Raw genomic sequence first — 18,915 nt, forward strand, 5'->3', positions numbered from 1 at the left:
ACTCTGGTCTCTTTATTACATGGTTGATAGAGACTCAGGACCCAATCTGGTCTCATTCTGAGTTTGATAAACTGTGACCAATTTCAGATTGGAACTCCTATTTACAGAGGTGCTAAGCGAAGAGGGGGATTATATCATGCAAAACAGAAGCAACCAAAAATATTTCTGTTCCCCCTATCTTCTTTTCCCATCTGATAAATGAGCTGGTTTGTCAAAACAGGGAGTGGAGCTGGAGGGGCCAGGGAAAAGGGTTTGGTATAAAAAAAGAAAACAGAAGATGAGAACTGAAAATATTCTGTATTTCTGTTTGCTTAGAGCAAATCCCATTCCCAAACCAAATCTAATCAGAATCTGTCCATGAAAAAAGAATTCAGAAAGGAAATATTTTGAAATACAGGAGGGGTCTCCGCCTGATCCTCACTGCAAGGTGTTCAAGGTACAGAGTGTTTCTTTCATTATTTCACTGTTCTGTCACGGCTATGAAGGAGTGTATTTCTGAGTCACAGAATTATGCTTTTCACTTGGATTCTGTAACACCCCTACGCTTAATTATTTCATCTGAACTGCAGATTTCCACAGATCCAGCAAAGCATTTAAGCACCTGCTCAACTTTAAGAACCTATTGCGTTCTGGGAGGCTTTCCACAACATGAATTAAGCGCACGCTTTGCTAGATGGACGGCTCTATACCATAACTACATTTCATCTGGAAGAGGGCCAGGCTCTTTCCCAAAGGGTTCGCTGCTCTTTAGTTTATCGGTCTGAAATTTGTCCATAAGTGTATGTGCCTTTTTTCATTGAAGACTTTGTTGGATCTAATTGAACTCTGGCACAGTGTTTGTGATCAGTCTTGGACAACATGTAAAGGACTAATCCTGGCACTGCAGAGTGGGACGCAAACGTTGCAGTTTGTGTATCGGATGCGAGTATCACCCTAAGCCACTGGGAAGCCAATCTGAAATCTGCCTGCTTAACAGAGAGGCACTGCCATTGCCTTGTTCTGCCAAATCAGGGTATTTTAAAGAGAAAGCAGAATGATTCTGTTTAAAATTCACAATGCATCTGAACAGAGGATGAGAATTTCAAAGTACGGCAGAAGTCTTACTTTATGGGGAGGTATTATCCTCATTGTTCTTCCAGAGCTGGAAAGGGAGGAGAAAAAAATGTATAGGAGCTCAACTCTGCAAAATTTGTGGACCTGAGTGGCAGGCTAAGTGCTACACAGCAAGCTATGGAAAAATATCAGCAATCAAAAGCCAAAAATCTGGTCTCCGAGCTTCCTGTTCAAAGACATGCAATGTACTATACTTTCTACCCAAGAAAGAGTATCAAGTACACACTAAAGATTTAGAGGTTGAACACCCATGTAGTGGTATACATTACCTATCTCACACTTCACTGGGACTGGGCCTGTAACACCATGGAAATGTGTGTACAAGTTAACAGCAAAGTTCAGTTGCTGCGAGATTTGTATGGATTCGTCCGCTTTAATTGTTTCCATGATTTAAGCATTAGGCACCAGGAAATTAATCTGGGCAATAGTCAAGACAATCTGCACAAATCTGGGTCCAATGTTGCTAAAACAAGCTGGCTGAAATGAAAAAGTGCAGCTGTGACTCTCCTCCTGATACCAACACACACACACAAAAACACACACACGCACACAAAAACCGGCCCTTATTTTTATTATTTATGGACACAGATGAAAAGCCAGAGGGGGCATGGTAATGCACACAGATGCTGATTAGCTGGAGATTATATTGATGATGTAATAAAAATTCACTTTGTCTCTTAAGCTGCACCAGGACAATCAAAGAGAGATTAGATAAAAATCAGAGAGAATGAATAATAGAAGGGAGAGGTATCATCGTAAACCATAACTCCCTGCAAAATGTTCTACCTCTGACTGTCCTCAACCAGAATAAATAAGGGCTGGAGGGTGTAAATACAGCCCAAATGTACATAAGAAGGAGGCAGATGTGTCTTTGTAAGTGTATTATTTATCAATAAGCAGCCAGACACACGCATTTACCTGCACGGGTTTGCAAATACGCACATGCAAACATCTACATGCACGTACCTTTCTAATTCTGTTGAACAGATGATGAGAGGGAGTGCAAGAGAGAAAATACTGTATTTGGAGAGGGACAGATGGACAGCAAAATGTATGGGGTGAACAATTAGCAGCGTACGGGAAATGATCTGAGCGAGAAAGATATGAACTTCTGGGGAAAAAACAACTTGGTCTCCACTTAACAGGGCAAGAAACACACATGAGAACACCCACATGCACATCTATTTACCTAGACTTACAGGAGTGTGGATCCCTGTATGAAAAAAGAATCCCTCCAGCCGCAAAAGATCCCAATCAGAGAGAGACAGAAGAAAACTTTCCCCTCTTGGAGTGCTTGCTTGAAAAGGAGCAGAACTCCTGCACGTCTAACATTGGTTTAAGTTTACTGACCATGTTTAATATTTGATTAAACCTTTGGCATAGCTGACTATCCTGATCTGAATAGATGATCTGACGCTTTCCCTGGTAGTAAAGCCAAGCATAAGGAATAGCGGTCCTCTGACTACCGCAGCCTTATGCATACGAGTCAGATTTTGCCGTGCCTGAAAACCTGCTACCTGCTTCTGGATTCTTTTCAGTTGCCCAGTATTTTCAACAATGAAAATGAATCAAACAAAAAAAAGCCCAAATTCTTCTCCCACCCATGGAGGGGGCTGCAATTTATTCACAGCTGTGGAAAAAAGTCCCTTCCTTCCAAAGTATTCCCTGGCTTAATTTTACCTGTTCTTCTTGCTGTACTTTTTGCTTGTGGTTTGCATTATTACTTACTAAATACATTAGAAAATGCTCATCAGCTTGCTCGGCAGCTTGGGGATGTTTGTGTGGTTGCCCACACACATACACACACACATATACACGCAGCAATTTTATAAATAAATCACAGTCGTAGGGGTGAGGAGAGGGCATGTGGTGCTTTGGAAGGGAGCAGAACAACAGAAAAGAAAGGACATCTTCAGGATCAGAAAACAGGGGCTGTCAGAGTTTCTCTGCACTTCTCGAAACCTGTGAGATGGCCACTGATGCTGATCATAGAAGGTGAAAGACAGGGACACCAACCTGGGATGCTTTTTGCCTGGCCAGCTGGGTGAGGACATGTCTAATTCCTCAACACAGAAAAACACCAGGCCTAAATAATCAGCCTACATGCTTTACACCTGAAATGAGACAAGACTTGCTGGGAAAGGTAATATCTTTTATTGGACCAACTGATACAGCTGGAAAAAAAATAGACAGGCTTTCAGGCATGCAAGGAAATCTGTCTTTTTTTTCCTCAGCTGTATCAGCTGGACTAATAAAAGATATTACCTCTCCTTACAAATGTTTTCTCATTTATAACCTTAGACCGTCACCGCTAAAGCTACAGCATGACTTCTGCCTTAAATACACACAAAGCTCTTTGCAAAGCTGGATAACACAAATTCTTCTTTACACATAGCAAACTGAGGAAGAACAAGGTCTAGGAATGGGATCTGGCAGGATACGGAAGGTTAGTAAGAGGACTGGGCTAGAAATAGGCTTCTAATCCCTTCCTACCTACCTTTGAATGAAGAAGACTCTGATGCAGCACCACATCAAAGGCTTATTTTGTCTTCTTGCTTTGATTTGGGGTTGCTAGAAAGGGGTCCTGGAAGTGAGAGGTAGTTATGTTTCAAAACAGCGGGGAAAAATATTTTTGCAAGAAGGCGAACTGTAGTCCCAGAATGGACTGCCAGGAGTAGTTATGAATAAGATCATGATTTGAAGAACGCAAAGGAAAATATATGCAGGATTTTTGTTCAGGTGTGAGAAATCAGCTGCTGATTTAATGAAACAAGAAATGTTAAAAAATAAAGAGGTGCAATCGCCTTGGTGAAATTACAGACTTACACCATTATTTTTTTTTTATCTTTGAAAGACGACATCGACCTTTGAACCTCAAAAGAGGGAAAAAAAAGCCCACTTTTTCTGCCTATGTGCAGAAATATATCTGTTTGTGTATCTGTGTTTGTGCATATTTTGTGAGTGAGAGTCTTTCTGTTGCTACTCGGAGCTGTTTTGCTTTCTGAAGATATTTGGACGGTATGGCTTCCATTTCCCAAAACCTGTTCAGAAAAGAGCTGGGAAAGGAGAGGAGAGACAGCTAACGTGGTCTGAGAGAATCCAAGTGGTGACTCGTGACATGAACTGGTGAAGTGCTCTCCACAGGGGTGACAGCCAGCGATGGCGCGAGGGCAGAGCCGAAACAAGGGAAGAGTGGTGTGAACAGCAACGGTGAAAGCCAAGGAAAGAGGTCTGTAGCAGCAGAGGTAGGCTATGGAAAATAAATGACTCATGAGCACAGCTAGGCAGAGAAGGACATTGTGGGAAATCGGCAGTGAGCCTGGAGCGGCACCTGGGGAAGGGACCTGATCTCAGCGGTGATTCTGAGCCTTTGGTCCACACACCCACACCTGTACCTGCAACCAGACAAGGAAGGTTGGGAAGAGAGGGTGAAGAACTAGTCCTGGATGGAAGCCCAGCCAGTGAGAGCCTGGGTCCTGCACTTGAACAGCAAGTGCAGAGGACAAGGATGGAGATCTGAGCCAGAGGAATGGGGGGCTCACCTGGCCATTGGACCTGTGCCTTTTGTCAGGCAGCACGGAGCAGGGGCACTGGGTTTGCTGGTGGCTCAGCTATTTCTTTTTGAATTAAGAGGCTGCTGCCAGAAGTCCTGTCCCTGGAGCGGTATAGGGGAAAAGACAGGGGAGTGACACACCTATTGTGCAACTCCTTTTTTGAATAAACTCGCGAAATCTAATTCTACCAGCACCTCTTTGGCCTTTTTCAATGAGTCGGTTGGTAACAAATGATCATTCAACACCACAAAGCAGACGTTATATAGGAGAACAGATTGAGGCTAATACAACACACATTCCCCTCCAAACAAGAACCCAACATTCCTTCTTCAGCTTTTTCCTCCCCCCCCATCTGTAAACACTGTCAGTAAAGCTAAGTAAATATATAAATAATTAAACAAACAAATACTTTCTCTGCTGCCCCCGGGCCTTTGAAACTGAGACTTAGTTGGATTTCAGGCAATCAAACAGCATCACGTTCACGCACTCACACTGCACGCACGCTTCCTCTCCACCTTTGACAGAATATCATTGACTTGAGTGCACTGTGATGATTTCAAATAGACTAGGGGTTAGATAATCGACTCTACACACACACATAACCACATGCACACTCCAGCTTCTCCATTTATTTCATAAAAGACATAAGCACAGATGGGATGGAAACACCAAAAAAAGACCTCAAACAAACAAACAAAAAAATCCCACATACATTGCTATCGATGAACTAAGTAAAACTATAACTCAAATAATAATTAAAACAAACAAACAAACAAACAAGGAGCCTGATTCATTTATTTGTCAGATCTTCGCTGCAGGAGATAACCCGAAACTCTCTTCTTTAATGAAAATGTTACTAAATTAAGTTTGTTGTGGCTGGATACCTGAGGACAGTGTTATATTGTTTATTCCGCACAATAACCTACACCTTGGGTAGCAGCAGTGAAAGCTACCTTCTGGACTACCTTGCTCTGCCAAAGTCAGGGATATTCACATCACTGTTTAAGGATTCACACAGTGTCTGTCTTGTTTGTGAGGCTGGGTCAGAGTCTAACTATTGACTTCAGAGAGTGTTGGGTCGGTACTCAGCAAATGGGTGACGACTGCAAATTCCATCTGCCCGTAGTGAGGGCAGAAGAACACTTGTCTAGAGGGAACTTGCTCTTTTTACTGACCCCGTGAAGGCAGATACCTTCAGTTTGATCCAAATCATGTTGCAAACAACAAGTTTGGATCAGACCTTAAAGAAGAAAGGTGGGATGTAGCCCTTCATCAAATCCTTGCTTTGAAGCTCCCTCAGTTGCCATAACAATGAAGAGTATGTATGTGATTCACTAAAAGAAGGAAAAAAAATACAAATCAAGATCCTGAATCAGTGAATGATGATATTCCTGTACACAGATGCTGAATCCTACTCACAAAAAGAAAATTGACAAAATTGCCATTGACCCTTTCTTTGCAGAACTGGGACAAATATGTATTTATAAGTGAAATGAGCAAAGCTAATTTTCCATGTCCTCACTGAGTGTTTTTTGAAAGCGTATATTCTGGGTCTACACTGAAAGGGACTCGGATGTAATACATTTACCATCAGAGATACACTAAAACCTTTAAGGAGAAAAAAGTAAATGTCAAATTTATGCCATTAACTTCTCTCACCTAAAAAAAACAAACAAACAAATAAATAAAATAAAATAAACTCTGACTGGACTAATATTGCAGTTGGGGAAATGAAAGATCAATAGCTCACTGGAGCCAATGAGAATCTTTCCATTGATTCAACAGGTTTCAGATCAGGCCTGAAGGCACCGAGCTTAAGTGACTCCATCAGAGAGTGTTGGTGAGTAATTATCCACGCTGTGATTAGAACCGAGGCATCCTAACCGCCCGCCCTCACCCACCAGATAATGCCCTTCCTTTGAATGAAGCTGCAGGCACAGGCAGCAGTTTAAAAGGAGCAGCTCTGAGGTGTATTAACCATTGCAAATAATTCACAAGGAAGGGCAATGCTTGTGTTTCTTGTTTATTTATTTGTTTGTTTAATTTGTTGTTAGCTTTCCCTAATCCATAGTAGAATGTAAAAACTAGCGCCACTCTAGCACCCTTATCTTCTGCAAGATCTTTATGTGCAAGATCTTTTCCTGCCAGTGCTTCTGTGGGTTGCCTCACTTTTTTTATCCCCCTTCTCTGTCAGTGACTAAACCTAGAGCTAAATAATTTCTAAGATACTCTTTTCTTTGGTATCAAAAATGACTGCATCCCCTCTTGCAAATAAACATGAAGCAATGGTACGCTTTTAAAGACTTTGCCAAAGCATTTTTGTTGCTTGTCTTGCCCATTCCTCACTTCCACTCCTACTTTTCTCATTTACTGCCAGTATCTTGAATGAGATTTCTTTTTCTAAAAGGAAAAAAAAAATAGAACCATATAAATAAAAAAAAAGATAGGAAGAAGGAAAGCAAAGTAAAAAAATGACCAGGCTCCGTCCGAATGCACAAACCAGAACAAATCCCACAGAATAACATAATTGAATAACAATATAAAAGAGGGTGAAAAATTGCATCCTCATCCATGTATTATTGAAGATGGAATACGATCAAATAAATCGTGTTTAAAAGCAATTAAATGCTCACAAAAGAAAAACACTTGCCCTGTAAACTGAAAAAAAAAAAGACGTAATGAAATGCAAACCGTCTTGAAACTACCATACGGACACTGGAACGAGACAGTTGAAGCTGAATGGTATAGCAGGAGTGAACTAGCTTACCTAGATAAGGCAGCCTATTGTTGAAGAGGGAGTAGTTAAGAAATTCAGAAGTATTCAGGTCTGTGTATCTGGTTTTAGGTGAGCAACAACCTTAAGGCGTCACGTACTATTGGCCGCTCCTGCTTCAACCAGCGGCATCTTGCAGAACTGCCCGTAAATTCAGGCCCAATCCAAACACTGCTGCAGGCAAGATAGAGTTTTTCTGAAGACTTCACCGGGCTTTTGGGCAGGTGTGTAGCTGCTCTGCAAAGTCCTTCTTTTCTTGTCATTTAAACATTTTACATATCATAGAATATATATTACTTCCACCCTGTTTTCCCCCCCATCCCTTAAATGCTGACAAAAGGTGTGGGGAAAAAAATCAAACACTTTATTGCAATTCTGTGTTGAAAAAGAGCTCTCTAGGACTAATACTGTTTTGATGGGGACTGAACTTGTTGACAAAAATGCTCCTGGAAGTTTCTCAGGTCCCTTCTGTGCCCCTGCCAGGCAAAGACCCGATCCTAGAGAAAGAGGAATCAAGTTTCTGCCTGGGTCAGGTGAAATAATGGACAAGAAACAGAGCCCAGGCAAGAAAACTGAGTTTTCTCTAGTTTAGCTTTCAGAGAGGTGCAAACCAATTCAATCTGCTCAGGAAAAGTATCTCCCTCTCCCCCTGCTTCCTCCATACATCATTTCAAAGAAGTGCGTCTTTACCTTATTATATTATTAGAATCAATCAATATTATTAATATTACATGTGGACAATTCTGTAAATTCTTCATAGTTCTCCTCCCTGCCTGTTAACAGCAGGTACATTATACAATCTCTGGTTAGACTGGTCAACTAGGCTATCAATAGCCTTAATAAGCAATACCCATATTGTGACCTTTGCTCACAGAACTGAATCTCTCATATAGGGCTGTCAGATTCCTCAAAGAAGTATTGATAAGCTCATTACTGTATTGCTACATATAATTTTAGGTGTGATTTTCACTCACCCTGAAGCATCTGGTAACCTAATACTTTTTTTGTCCCTCCTAAAGCATCAGGCCTTTTACAATTGATCAAATAGTGAATTAGAGCATTATAGAGAGGAAACATAATCAGGGGATTTCAACAAGCACACTGTGATATATCTTTTGATCTTCTGACAACCTTCATCCCCCTGGATCCTGGGAAGGAAGCACTGTTTTATAGGGATATTATTAGGCTGATGCTGCTTTATACATCTACCTGCAAGAAGCTACCGAATCCGACAAAGATATTTGTGTGCGTTTGCAGTGAGTGATGCATATTATGTGATGCGAATCTATCCTTAGGGACTGGAAAGGAGAGGAACTATGTGCAAATGCAAGTCTGCCTTTTCGATACATGCATGCATACACAGTCTCTGTGTAGTATATACACAGGCATTTGAATTAGAAACAGGCCAAATATACAGTCAGATCTCATCAGACCAACTCTGTCTGCAAAGCGCCGTTTTTATTCTGTTTGAAGAAGCTTCATGTCCAGAGTTGTCTGCCCCAGTGCACTGGGGAGGCAGCCTGGTTGCTTCTAAAATATTTTGGAGACTCAGATACAATGTACAAATAAACCAGAGATGAATTAATTAAGTGTGACTGTATCATTAAATTAGTATAATGAACAAATGGTTACGTATCATATTAAACTCTACATATAATTCCAGGAATACCCTGTTAGTCACCTGGCACTTCCACATAAGAATATGATCTCTGTACTGTCTTTTAGAAAGGAATTATTTACAGACCTATATTAGCCTGTCTGTACTAAATGCATGTTTTCATTAACATACATATAAAATAAATGGTTGCATGTGTGTGATATACAAATATGTCAGGTACACTTCTATATCACCGCGTATGCACTTTGCACATAAAAGTTCATACTCCGCTACACTTTTCAACTTTTTCTCTATGTTTTTTTTATGTTTGTTTTTTTTTTTTTTATGTTTTTATGTTCTTCTTGTGTTTTCCAGATTTAAATAAGGAAATTACACACCTCAACCACAGAAAGGGATGAGAACAGCCTGTGTTACAAACTCTATCTGCACTGCACCGTGCTCTACCAAACCGTAAGCAACTTTGTGTCGGCAAAGTACTTTGAAAGACCTGACAGTGAACGTCCCTTCAGCCATACAACCCTGGAGGAATCAACATTGCCAACAAAGTCATCTATGAAATAGTTAATGTTAAACAATGACTGTCTTTGTTCAACAAAGGAGGTAGAAATAAACAGATAAGGGTGAGGTAGATCGAAATCTGCATGCCTCATTGGCTGAGCTGTCGGATATTTCTAATGCATCTGAAGGGTTTGTTACTAAGAACCTGTTAAGTATCTTTAAACCTTTGATCTGTAGCCAGTCTTAACAAAGGTGACAATTAATTACAGGAGAGTGCATTGCAATAAAGTTACATCGTGGTCAGTTTATATATACTGTCCAAAGCTGGTTCACAGAAGTCACTGTCAATTAAAGTCTTCTTGGAGTCCAGTTCATTATCAATTTTTCCCCCTTGCCTTGATCAATATTTTTGGCTGCTTCAGCTTGACAAACTTAACACAATGTCTATATCTATATGTCTTGCCATTCATTTACATGGAATAGATGGCCGTATATGATTTATTTTTAGCTTCTACGTATGGTCAGGCACTTTATTTGAGAGGTTTAGAGCTCTCATCCATCTTTATTTTAAGGAGCGACAATAATAAGCCCTCTCTTCCTTCAAGGGGATGTCAGTTGGATATAATGAATGCACATTAAAAGCTGCATTCACCTGTATATGCATTCAGGCTGTGGCTCACAGTGACAAAAGCAAACAAATGCAATCTCTGTGGTGACATCCTGACTAGAGCCCACACCAAGCAATGCAGCACAGACAAAGTGACTCAGTAGATCCTGCGATCCCCAAAATGCAACGATGCATCTCAAGGAGGTAGACAGAGAGAGAGTCCCTTGCAATATATACCACAACACACTCAGTGGAGCAGTGGTGGAAGAAAACCATAATTTTTACTCACCATGGTTATTATTTTTCCCCTTTTCTGCAGCAGATTTTAATACACAAGGGTCAGTCCACCATGACAAACCCCAGCAACAGTCATATGAGCATCGGTGGAGCATTTAAGTGAGTGAGAAATGCAGCAGAGATCGGGCTTTTGGCAGTTCCTCAGATTTGTTTTAGTTTTAGTTTCACTTACAGAGAGAAAGCTAAGTTAAAGAACAAGCCAAGAGGCACAGAAATTAGTGGCATTAGCTGGAAGTGTTGTGGTTTGCTATGTAAATCCACAATCCAGAATTTTAGAGGGAATGCGAAACACTGAGTAAGTGCAAGCCTGCACCAGGATTTCCAAACATGAAGCCACCGAAGTGATGGCAAAATTCTCACCGAGTTCTGCCCAGCAAGCAGGTAACAGGCCTTCACTCCCAAAGTAAAGGTGATGCAGGGTTTAATGAAACACCAGCCTATTTGTTAAGGTCGGGATTCAACTTAGTTCCCTTAACACCTCACTTGCTTAGTGTAAACGCTTACAGGGCAGAAACCAGACAGCACTTGATGGACAGGTCATGTTGAGCTCCGCAGTCTCCTGCTTTTTTGGAATATTACTTTAAGTCTATAGCCAATCCCTATATGAGTCTTTGGGCGTCTGAGGCTTCTTCTCTACTTTAAATGCAGGTAAGCGGTCCAACAGCCCAGATCATCTCCCCCACTTTTTCTCCCTTGGAACCATTACTGCCTGTCGCATAAACCCGCCTCGGTTCACACTTGATTGACGGGAGGGACGGTAACAGCTCCTTTAGTGTCGTTATGGTCTGCCGGGTCAGTGCGGCTGGTATGCTCGCGCACAGGGTATGCATGATAAAAAACACCCTGATGTCTTGCTGAGAAATGTGGCTACGTGTTTCCAGCTCTTAGGGCTAGGGGAGACCCTCCTTGGCTACCCAACCCTTTCAATCCCTTGCTCTTGACCACCATGAGCAGAGAGTCCTCTGCCCGCCCTCCTTGACAGGTACAATCCACTTTTCGGTTGAGCACAAGACACTTTCTGCGGTCTCGCTCACTTTCTACCCAGATGAAATTTCCAGGTATTTCTGACAATTTCCTTCAAAAGACTATTCTGTCAGCTGCCTGGCTTTTATTATGCTATGCAATTGGAATCCTCAGCTAAAGAAAGCCCTGTCTGTGACACTGGCCACCAGCCGACGTGGCATACAGGACCAGATGAACCATGCTTTTCATCCAAGGTGACAAGGATCCTCAATTTTTCCCTCTACTTCAGTGCTGAAATTCCCGATCTTTTCTGGCTGGGTGTAGGAAAAAAAAAATAACATAAAACTAAACCAAACTGTTCCCTCCTTCTATTGTTATATTTCAGAAATTAGTAAGTTTCTGAATCACTCTTTAATTAAAACCTTGGTAGGACCAAGTAAATAATATGGAATTTTATTTTTGTTGCTCATTAATTTTTTTAAGAAAAAAATAAGTCCCTATTTTTTTGTTCCATAAAATGGCCAAAGGCACCAGTGTGTGAACATATTGAGGGACAAAAACAGTTGCAATCCATGAAAGTGTAGAAAATATAAGTCTGACCTGGAGAAATGTAAGAGAAGAAACAAAAGCACTAGAAAAACAAACTTTAATTTCTTTCTTTTCTCCACATCAGTGTAACTTTTAAACAAATCCATCTTCTAAGGATGATTAGTTGATATGGTGGTGGGGCTAGCTGAAGAACAGCTTTCAGTGCAAAACTTAACAGCCAAGCAAGAGATTCCAGAAAATTGGAGTTTGTATTGGAAATGCTGACACAACCGTAACAACAGCATCATAACTGGCTGCAGCTGCTTTTAGAAACCAGAATCCATGTCCAGACCCCTGAAAAAAAGAGTTAACATATACCCTTCTAATTTATGAAGCAATATGAGCTATCTGTTTGACATTATCAAAACACATAGACACTCATCTCTACAGGAGATTTTAATGTACAGGGGGTTGCTTTTTTCCTCTCTTCCATCAAGCTGTCCAGTTGCATTTTGATTGTTTTAAGGGGTTGTTTTTTAGACCTAAGGCGTAAAGTCTCCTCTGCTTTATTCCAGTTTATTTGTGCGTTTACCTCCCTAAAACTTGTTTGGTTTACTACCATACTAAATGCTGTATGTGTTGCTTTCAGCCAGGCAAGTCTTATGTTTCAATTATGGAGGAGTTTATTCAGCACCTGTATTGCGTTGTGCTTCTTTTCAACTAAATTTCCATTTCCCAAAGGCTATACACATGAATGTGTATACATCTCTTTTTCTGTATGTATACACACACAAATATACACATTTCTACATATATACAAATACATCATCTTAACTGAATACTCATTTTCACTGCGCCTTTGAATTTCTGACATAACCAAAACCTTCATAAACATCTCAGACTTAACAAGGTTTTAATTTTTCTATCATCTATCTTTGTAATCAAACAGAACAGAATATAATGAATAGAAGACTTGTTTCCCTACCCCAGAGGTGTCTTAAATTTCAAAATTATTTATACTTTTGAGAAGGCAAAGCAGTGAAAGAACTAAACTATTCTCTTCATACTGTATTTTTCTAGCAGCCTTGAATGCTTGCAGAGTGAGTTTTGGGTCAGGTAGGAAAAACATCCTAACCACAGGACTGCAGTAGTGGATTTCAAGAAGGGTTTGGGGGGGGGGTGCTTTTTCCACCCCTAGAAAAGGGTTGAAACAATGTTGTTACTCTCAAGTCTGTGCAAGACTCCTGCTTTCCCACTGCTCACTATCTCCACTCTTTAAGTGCACTCTCCCATGTGTGTTTGAGTAAATCTCAGTTAAGTGTGGGATGCTGATTTCTTCTGACTTCCTAAATAGAATATTATGGAGACCTGTGTGTTTTAAATTAAAACACTTTCCAGGCCTTGGGTACAAGCAAGCTTCAATAGAAAAGACTGTTTAAACCTATGGGGACAGTCCTATATTTAGATTACATTAATTCATAAATATTATACTAAATACCACTTAAATTGGCCTTAAATGACTTCAAAGATAATGCATTATAATATGGCTGTCCTGAGAGCACTAACCTTTATGTCTCCCAGTAACTCAGCCTTTAAGCATACTCCACTGCTAGATAAGATGGGGGAAGTTATGAATGAATGTCTTGCTAAATTGTTAAAGTGTGATTAGCTAACTCCGTGCATGTGTGTGCGTATATGTGTGTGTGTGGGTGGGTCAGCTCAGCCCCAGCAGATTTCTGCCCGTGGATCTCAGCACACAGCCTCTTCCCAACACTAGAGCAAAGTACCACAGCAGGAGCCTGTTCCTGCCCCGTGTGGAGAGAAATGAGGATGGGGGAAATATGCAGCAGCTATGTTCGTGCCATGAAAGCTTATTTTCTCGGGGATCTGGCAAGCCTTTCCCGCCTTCCCCCACATGCTGCTTCCCCCGTACCCTTTCTCTCTTTGCGTATCTGCAAGAGAATCCTAATCCCCTGCCTCTTCCCTGGTATCTGTACTGGTATCAGCCAGAGCTGCTGGTGAAAGAACCTGGAACTTCACTCTCCTTTTGTGATAGTTTTTCTTGGAGGGGGGCAGAGTCATGTACTTTGTCTTCAGGTTCTTAATTTTCAATTTCCTCCTTCTATACAGGGACACCGCAATAGGAGCTCTTCATAATATTTTCAAGAATACACATCCTTTGCTCTCATTTCAATGGATTTACACCTGAAATTACTCTGGTTGCTGGGTTTTTACTTTAAGCTAATTTCTGTCTCTTCCCTCCTCCCAGCACAAACCCACTTTCTCCCCCTCCACACCCAAGGTTTGCTCTCCTTACACTTAAATAAACTACAGCCTACTATTAACCCTTCAGGGTATGCCACTGCCACAGCTTCATCCCCTGAATTAGGAATGAAATAAACTGAGAGTGATGGATCAATTAATGTATAAGCATTATGCATCTCTTATAGAAAGCATCTTGGGGTTTTGTATTGCCAACCTACCCCTGTGAGCCAAGTTGGACTATCTTTATGCAATTCTTCACCTATGCCTGCAAAGCAAAGCCAAAATAAGGAGATCTGAGTGAATACAATGCTTCACATGACTGCATTTACAGAAGGGAAAAGAGAAAAAAATAGACTAAAAATGAAATAAAATGAAATAAAATAATAGAAAAAAAAGCCAAACACAATCCTCATCCTTCAAAGCCCCATCACGCTTTTTGACTTAATAGTAATTAATCACTACTGGCAAGAAAGTAATTTTTTTCCAGGTAGCCAGAGGCACATTTTTATCAGGATTAGCTAATAAATCAGCGGCATCGCTAGAAAGGAGTTCAAACTCTTCTCAGATGTACTAAATAAAACCGATCTCTGAAATGCTGGCAACTCAGTGTCTGTTGAAGCTTTGCTCAAACCCTAGCCTGCAAAATAACAATCATCATCATCATTTTTCTTTCCAAAGTCCAAAACTTCTAGGAGGTTAAAAATGACTGTTTGTTTTGAGACGAACTCATGCAATCTGGTTTGATGAAGTGACAAGATTCCCCACCTGGCTTTTTTCCTAGGTTGCAGCTTTAGAACAGAAATGAAATGAGGGAAATGAAGTTAGTATCTTGCTTAATTCAGGGATATGTGTTAAACACATCCAAGCAAGATAAATGATCCCTCTCTCTTCTCTCTCTCTCTCTCTCTCTCTCTCTCTCTCTCTCCCCCTTCCTGAGTTTGTCTCTGTGAATACAGACATACAGTAAAAGCAGAACTGAACTGAAAGAAGGAGAATTCACATCCATGAAACAGAAATTAAAGTTAGCGCATAGATTGATTAATTTCAGGTTTAAGATAAAACATAACAAAAGAATAAAATCTCATCAACAAATCAGAATAACCTCCCACCACCACTAAAAAAAAAATAAATATCTAGATGTTAGCTCAAAGATTTCCTCTACAGTATGTTGAGTGTTTCTCCTCAGTGTAGCTTTTACTGCTGTTATTTTTATTTTACAGAAGCTTTAGATGATTTTTTGAAAACACATGCACACACACACACACGAGCTCAGTGGCTACTATCACTATCAGACAAAATCTCCCAGGACCTTTCCTTCCCTGCACTTCTTACTATTATTTTTACTTTTATTATGAATAATTATTATAGTATGGGTGTCATGTTTAAATGATGCCAATCAGACCTTGATGTGGTTTCTAGGAAGCTAGTCTGGAAAGAAAGCAAGGTTCGAAAGAGCTACACTGATCATTTTAAATATGAGAGTGGTGTTTGGAGCGACCGGCAAGAAAGGATGGAAGAAATATCCTATAACTTAGGTTGAGTGCCTGGTCCCTGAGCCCTGAACATTTTCTTTAGCCTGTGTAAAACTGATACTTTGCACTGTCAGGGTATATTTTCACTCACATTTCCTGAGACTGGAAGCGAGGAGGGGAGTGAGTGGGAAGGGGGAAGAGATGCCTGCTAAACATGCCGTTAAGTTCAAGATTTACAACTCGCCAAGGCATCTGGAAAGCTGGGAAGCCAGTAATGCCATTCCCCATGACTGTCACTGCCAGGAGTCTACCAGGCTGGACTAGACACTGGTACTGAAGCTGTCCTGTTAAAGATGCAACTTCCACTCTCCTCGTAGCCCCGTGCAAAACGCTTTCTCCTCCTGCACTAAATCTGGAGTCACACCCCAATCACTTCTGATGCAATTTTTTTCTTTTCCCTTTTATTTTTTTTAAATAAATATCTATATCATAAATAAACACACACACACACACACACATATACAGAATATAAGTTAATAAGGTGGGTCATATCACTCCCTGGTCTCTCCTGCTTCTAAGCGGGGCTACCATGCAAATTACCTTCAACTTCCTCCCTGGGAGTCCTACTTTCCTACCCGAGGATCCAAGCATCTCTCCCCCATCACACACACCCTCCCCCACCCCCCAAAACGTAGCACCATCTAATCTGAAATGCACCTCCGGAGAGCCTAAGCTAAGCAGGGAAATGAGCGGGCAGGGATGGAGCGAGTGAGGCATGGCGTGGGGAGTGTATCTCCGCTGCTTTTAAAGAAAACCTAAAAAGTTCCCGGGATGGACTTTGGGCGCATTAAAGTAGTGCTTGGAATATGCCTGCTCAGGGACTTCTCCCCTCTGGAACTAAACTGCCACCTGTCCCTCCTGGTTTGCCTTCTCAAACACACACACACATCTCGGGATTTTGTGCACACACCCCTGCCCCGCTTGAGATGGGTTTCTTTATTGTTGTTTATATCCCTGTTTCCGTGCTGAATAGAGCCAAAATGAAATAACCCCCCGGAGCAACTCACTCTCCTCCACCTCTTGCTTTTTAGAGGACTACAAATAATAATTGTAACAGTAGCAAAAATAAGTATTATCAAAGAAAAAAAAAAAGAAAGAAAAAAAAAAGAAGAAAAGAAAAGAAAAGAAAGAAAAAGGAAAGGCGCTGGCGCCAGATGCAGAACAGTTGTAAAATAGAGGTTCCCAGCAAACCCAGGGACAGACAGACGGACACACACACCCCCGGGCTGATGATGAGCGGCTCCCGAAGGTAAATACTGAGCACCCGCTCCCGCTTCAGCACCGCGGACAGCTGCCGCCGGCCCCGCGCCCGCGCCGCCGCTCGCCCGGCGCTCCCCGGGAGCAGTCTCTCACCCCTCAAAAAAGCGGGGAAAGAAATAAAAATACTAATAAATAAGCCAAAGGAAGCTGACTCCCTGCCCTGCCTCTCGCTCTTCTCTTCCCAGGATGGGTCTATTATTTCTTTCCCTGCCCCCCCAGCCTGCCGCCTCCGCCCCCGGGCCAACCAAAAATGAAATAAAATGAAATGAAATTGAAAGGAAAGAGAGAGAGAAAGAGAGAGCCAGGGAGGGAGAGGGAGCCTGCCTTCCTCTCCTGATCTCTCCCGGGAAAGTTCAGGAGGTAACTCACCTTTGTGCATGCCAGTGAACCTGTCCTTCAGCACCGTCAGTTCATAGATCTTCCCGAACTCCTCGAAGAGCGGTTTGAGGTCTTTCTCGTCCAGGTTACGGGGGATCTGCCCAATAAAGAGCTTAATGGCATCGTGGTCCTTCATTGGGATGGTGGATGGGTTTCCGGGACTATGGTTTAATCCGTTCATATGCCCGTTGGTGCTGGGGTTGCTGTGATTGCTACTCAGGCTGGTATTGTCTGGTTGTCCGTTTGCTAACGTGGCCATCTTTATATACATAGAGAAAATCTTCTTTCCTTTTTTTCCCCCTCTTCTTTTCTCTCTCCCTCCCTCTCTCTCTCCCTCTCTCTCCCTCTCTCTCGCTCTCTCGCTCCCTCTCCCTCTTTCACACACACACACACACACACTCACACACACACACACTCCTCCCTCTCTGTCTCTCTCTCTCTCTCTCTCTCTCTCTCTCTCTGGGTCTGATCTGATTTTTTTTTTACATTGAAGATCTGTGTCCTTTCCGTTTAAACAGGCTGGATCGGTTCAAATTCCCAGCCAGACTAGGGGGTGGGGTGTGAGTGTGTGGATGTGTGTGTGTACTGGGAAGGGAGGCTAGGGGTGGGGGATTGCTTTTGCCTCTACTCTGGCTAAACCCCCTCCTCCCATCCAACCACCCCCCTGTCTGTCTGCCCGACAGAAGCTTAATGGTATCTTCCAACACAGCCCCTGGCTATAAATAGCACTAGGCGCATGGCTCTTTGAGAGACAGTCAATTTCTATTGTGCCAAGTGAGCAAAGGGGAACGGTTGCGTTTTTAGGACCAATGATGATGATTTTTTTTTTCCTTTTCCTTTGCAAGCCCTCCGATCAATCGCTGTCCTTATAATTTCAGTGATCATCGGGTAATCTGCCTTTTTATTTGAGAGGGGAAAAAAACCAAACCCAAGGTGTTCTGACTTCTTTCTATTATTATGTTGTCTCTTACTTATTATTTACTCTTGTTATAATTTCTCAAATGATAATAAAAGCAGTTCAGATACGGATGAATCCCCGGGCTTAGAGGCTGTTTTTGCTGTTGTTGTTGTGATTGTGATGTTACAAGCTCTCTTTACTATATCTGTTCTTGTTGCATCTAAAAAAAAATGCATGCTATTTAAGCTTTTTTTTTCAATAGATTATGCCGCTGATGATGACATCAAGCTAGGAAAGCGCAAACTATATTATTGTAGCTCTTCGGAGGGAGACAAAAAATATCGAGATGACTGTTGTTAATTTTCCTGCTGCTGATATTTATTTTACGTACAGTCGGTGCGGGCGTTATCTCCTATACGGGCTGTGTGTGATGTGTGTGTGTGTGTGCGTTTGTATATCGGAAAAGGATTGATTAGATAAGATTTTCTTACCCGACTTTCAAGCCATCAGGATATTCTGTCTGTCTCTGATGGAAACATAAATCGCATTTTGTAGTCATCAGTGATCGAGAGTTGCTTGTCCGAACAATGCTCTCTAGACAAAGTGTACTGTATGGTGGAGACGAAATCAG

General features: G+C 41.6%; 1 protein-coding gene across 12 annotated transcripts in view; it reads right to left on the reverse strand.

Moving 5' to 3' along the window:
* CELF4 (CUGBP, Elav-like family member 4) overlaps nucleotides 1–18,003 on the reverse strand; it is a 703,503-nt gene extending 685,500 nt beyond the window's left edge. For 4 of the 12 annotated variants that reach the window (XM_017819032.1, XM_017819031.1, XM_017819040.1 and 1 more), the window contains exon 1: nucleotides 17,378–18,002. In XM_017819032.1, coding sequence (XP_017674521.1) covers nucleotides 17,378–17,657 — 280 coding nt within the window. In that variant the 5' untranslated portion in view covers nucleotides 17,658–18,002. Of the gene's footprint in view, nucleotides 1–17,377 lie in introns of all 12 variants that reach the window. The other 8 variants (XR_001875510.1, XM_017819036.1, XM_017819030.1 and 5 more) reach the window with 4 other exon arrangements.
* Between the last annotated feature and the right edge of the window lie 912 nt (nucleotides 18,004–18,915).

The sequence above is a fragment of the Lepidothrix coronata genome, unplaced genomic scaffold (assembly GCF_001604755.1).
Source record: "Lepidothrix coronata isolate B3197 unplaced genomic scaffold, Lepidothrix_coronata-1.0 Scaffold72, whole genome shotgun sequence".
NCBI lineage: Eukaryota > Metazoa > Chordata > Aves > Passeriformes > Pipridae > Lepidothrix > Lepidothrix coronata.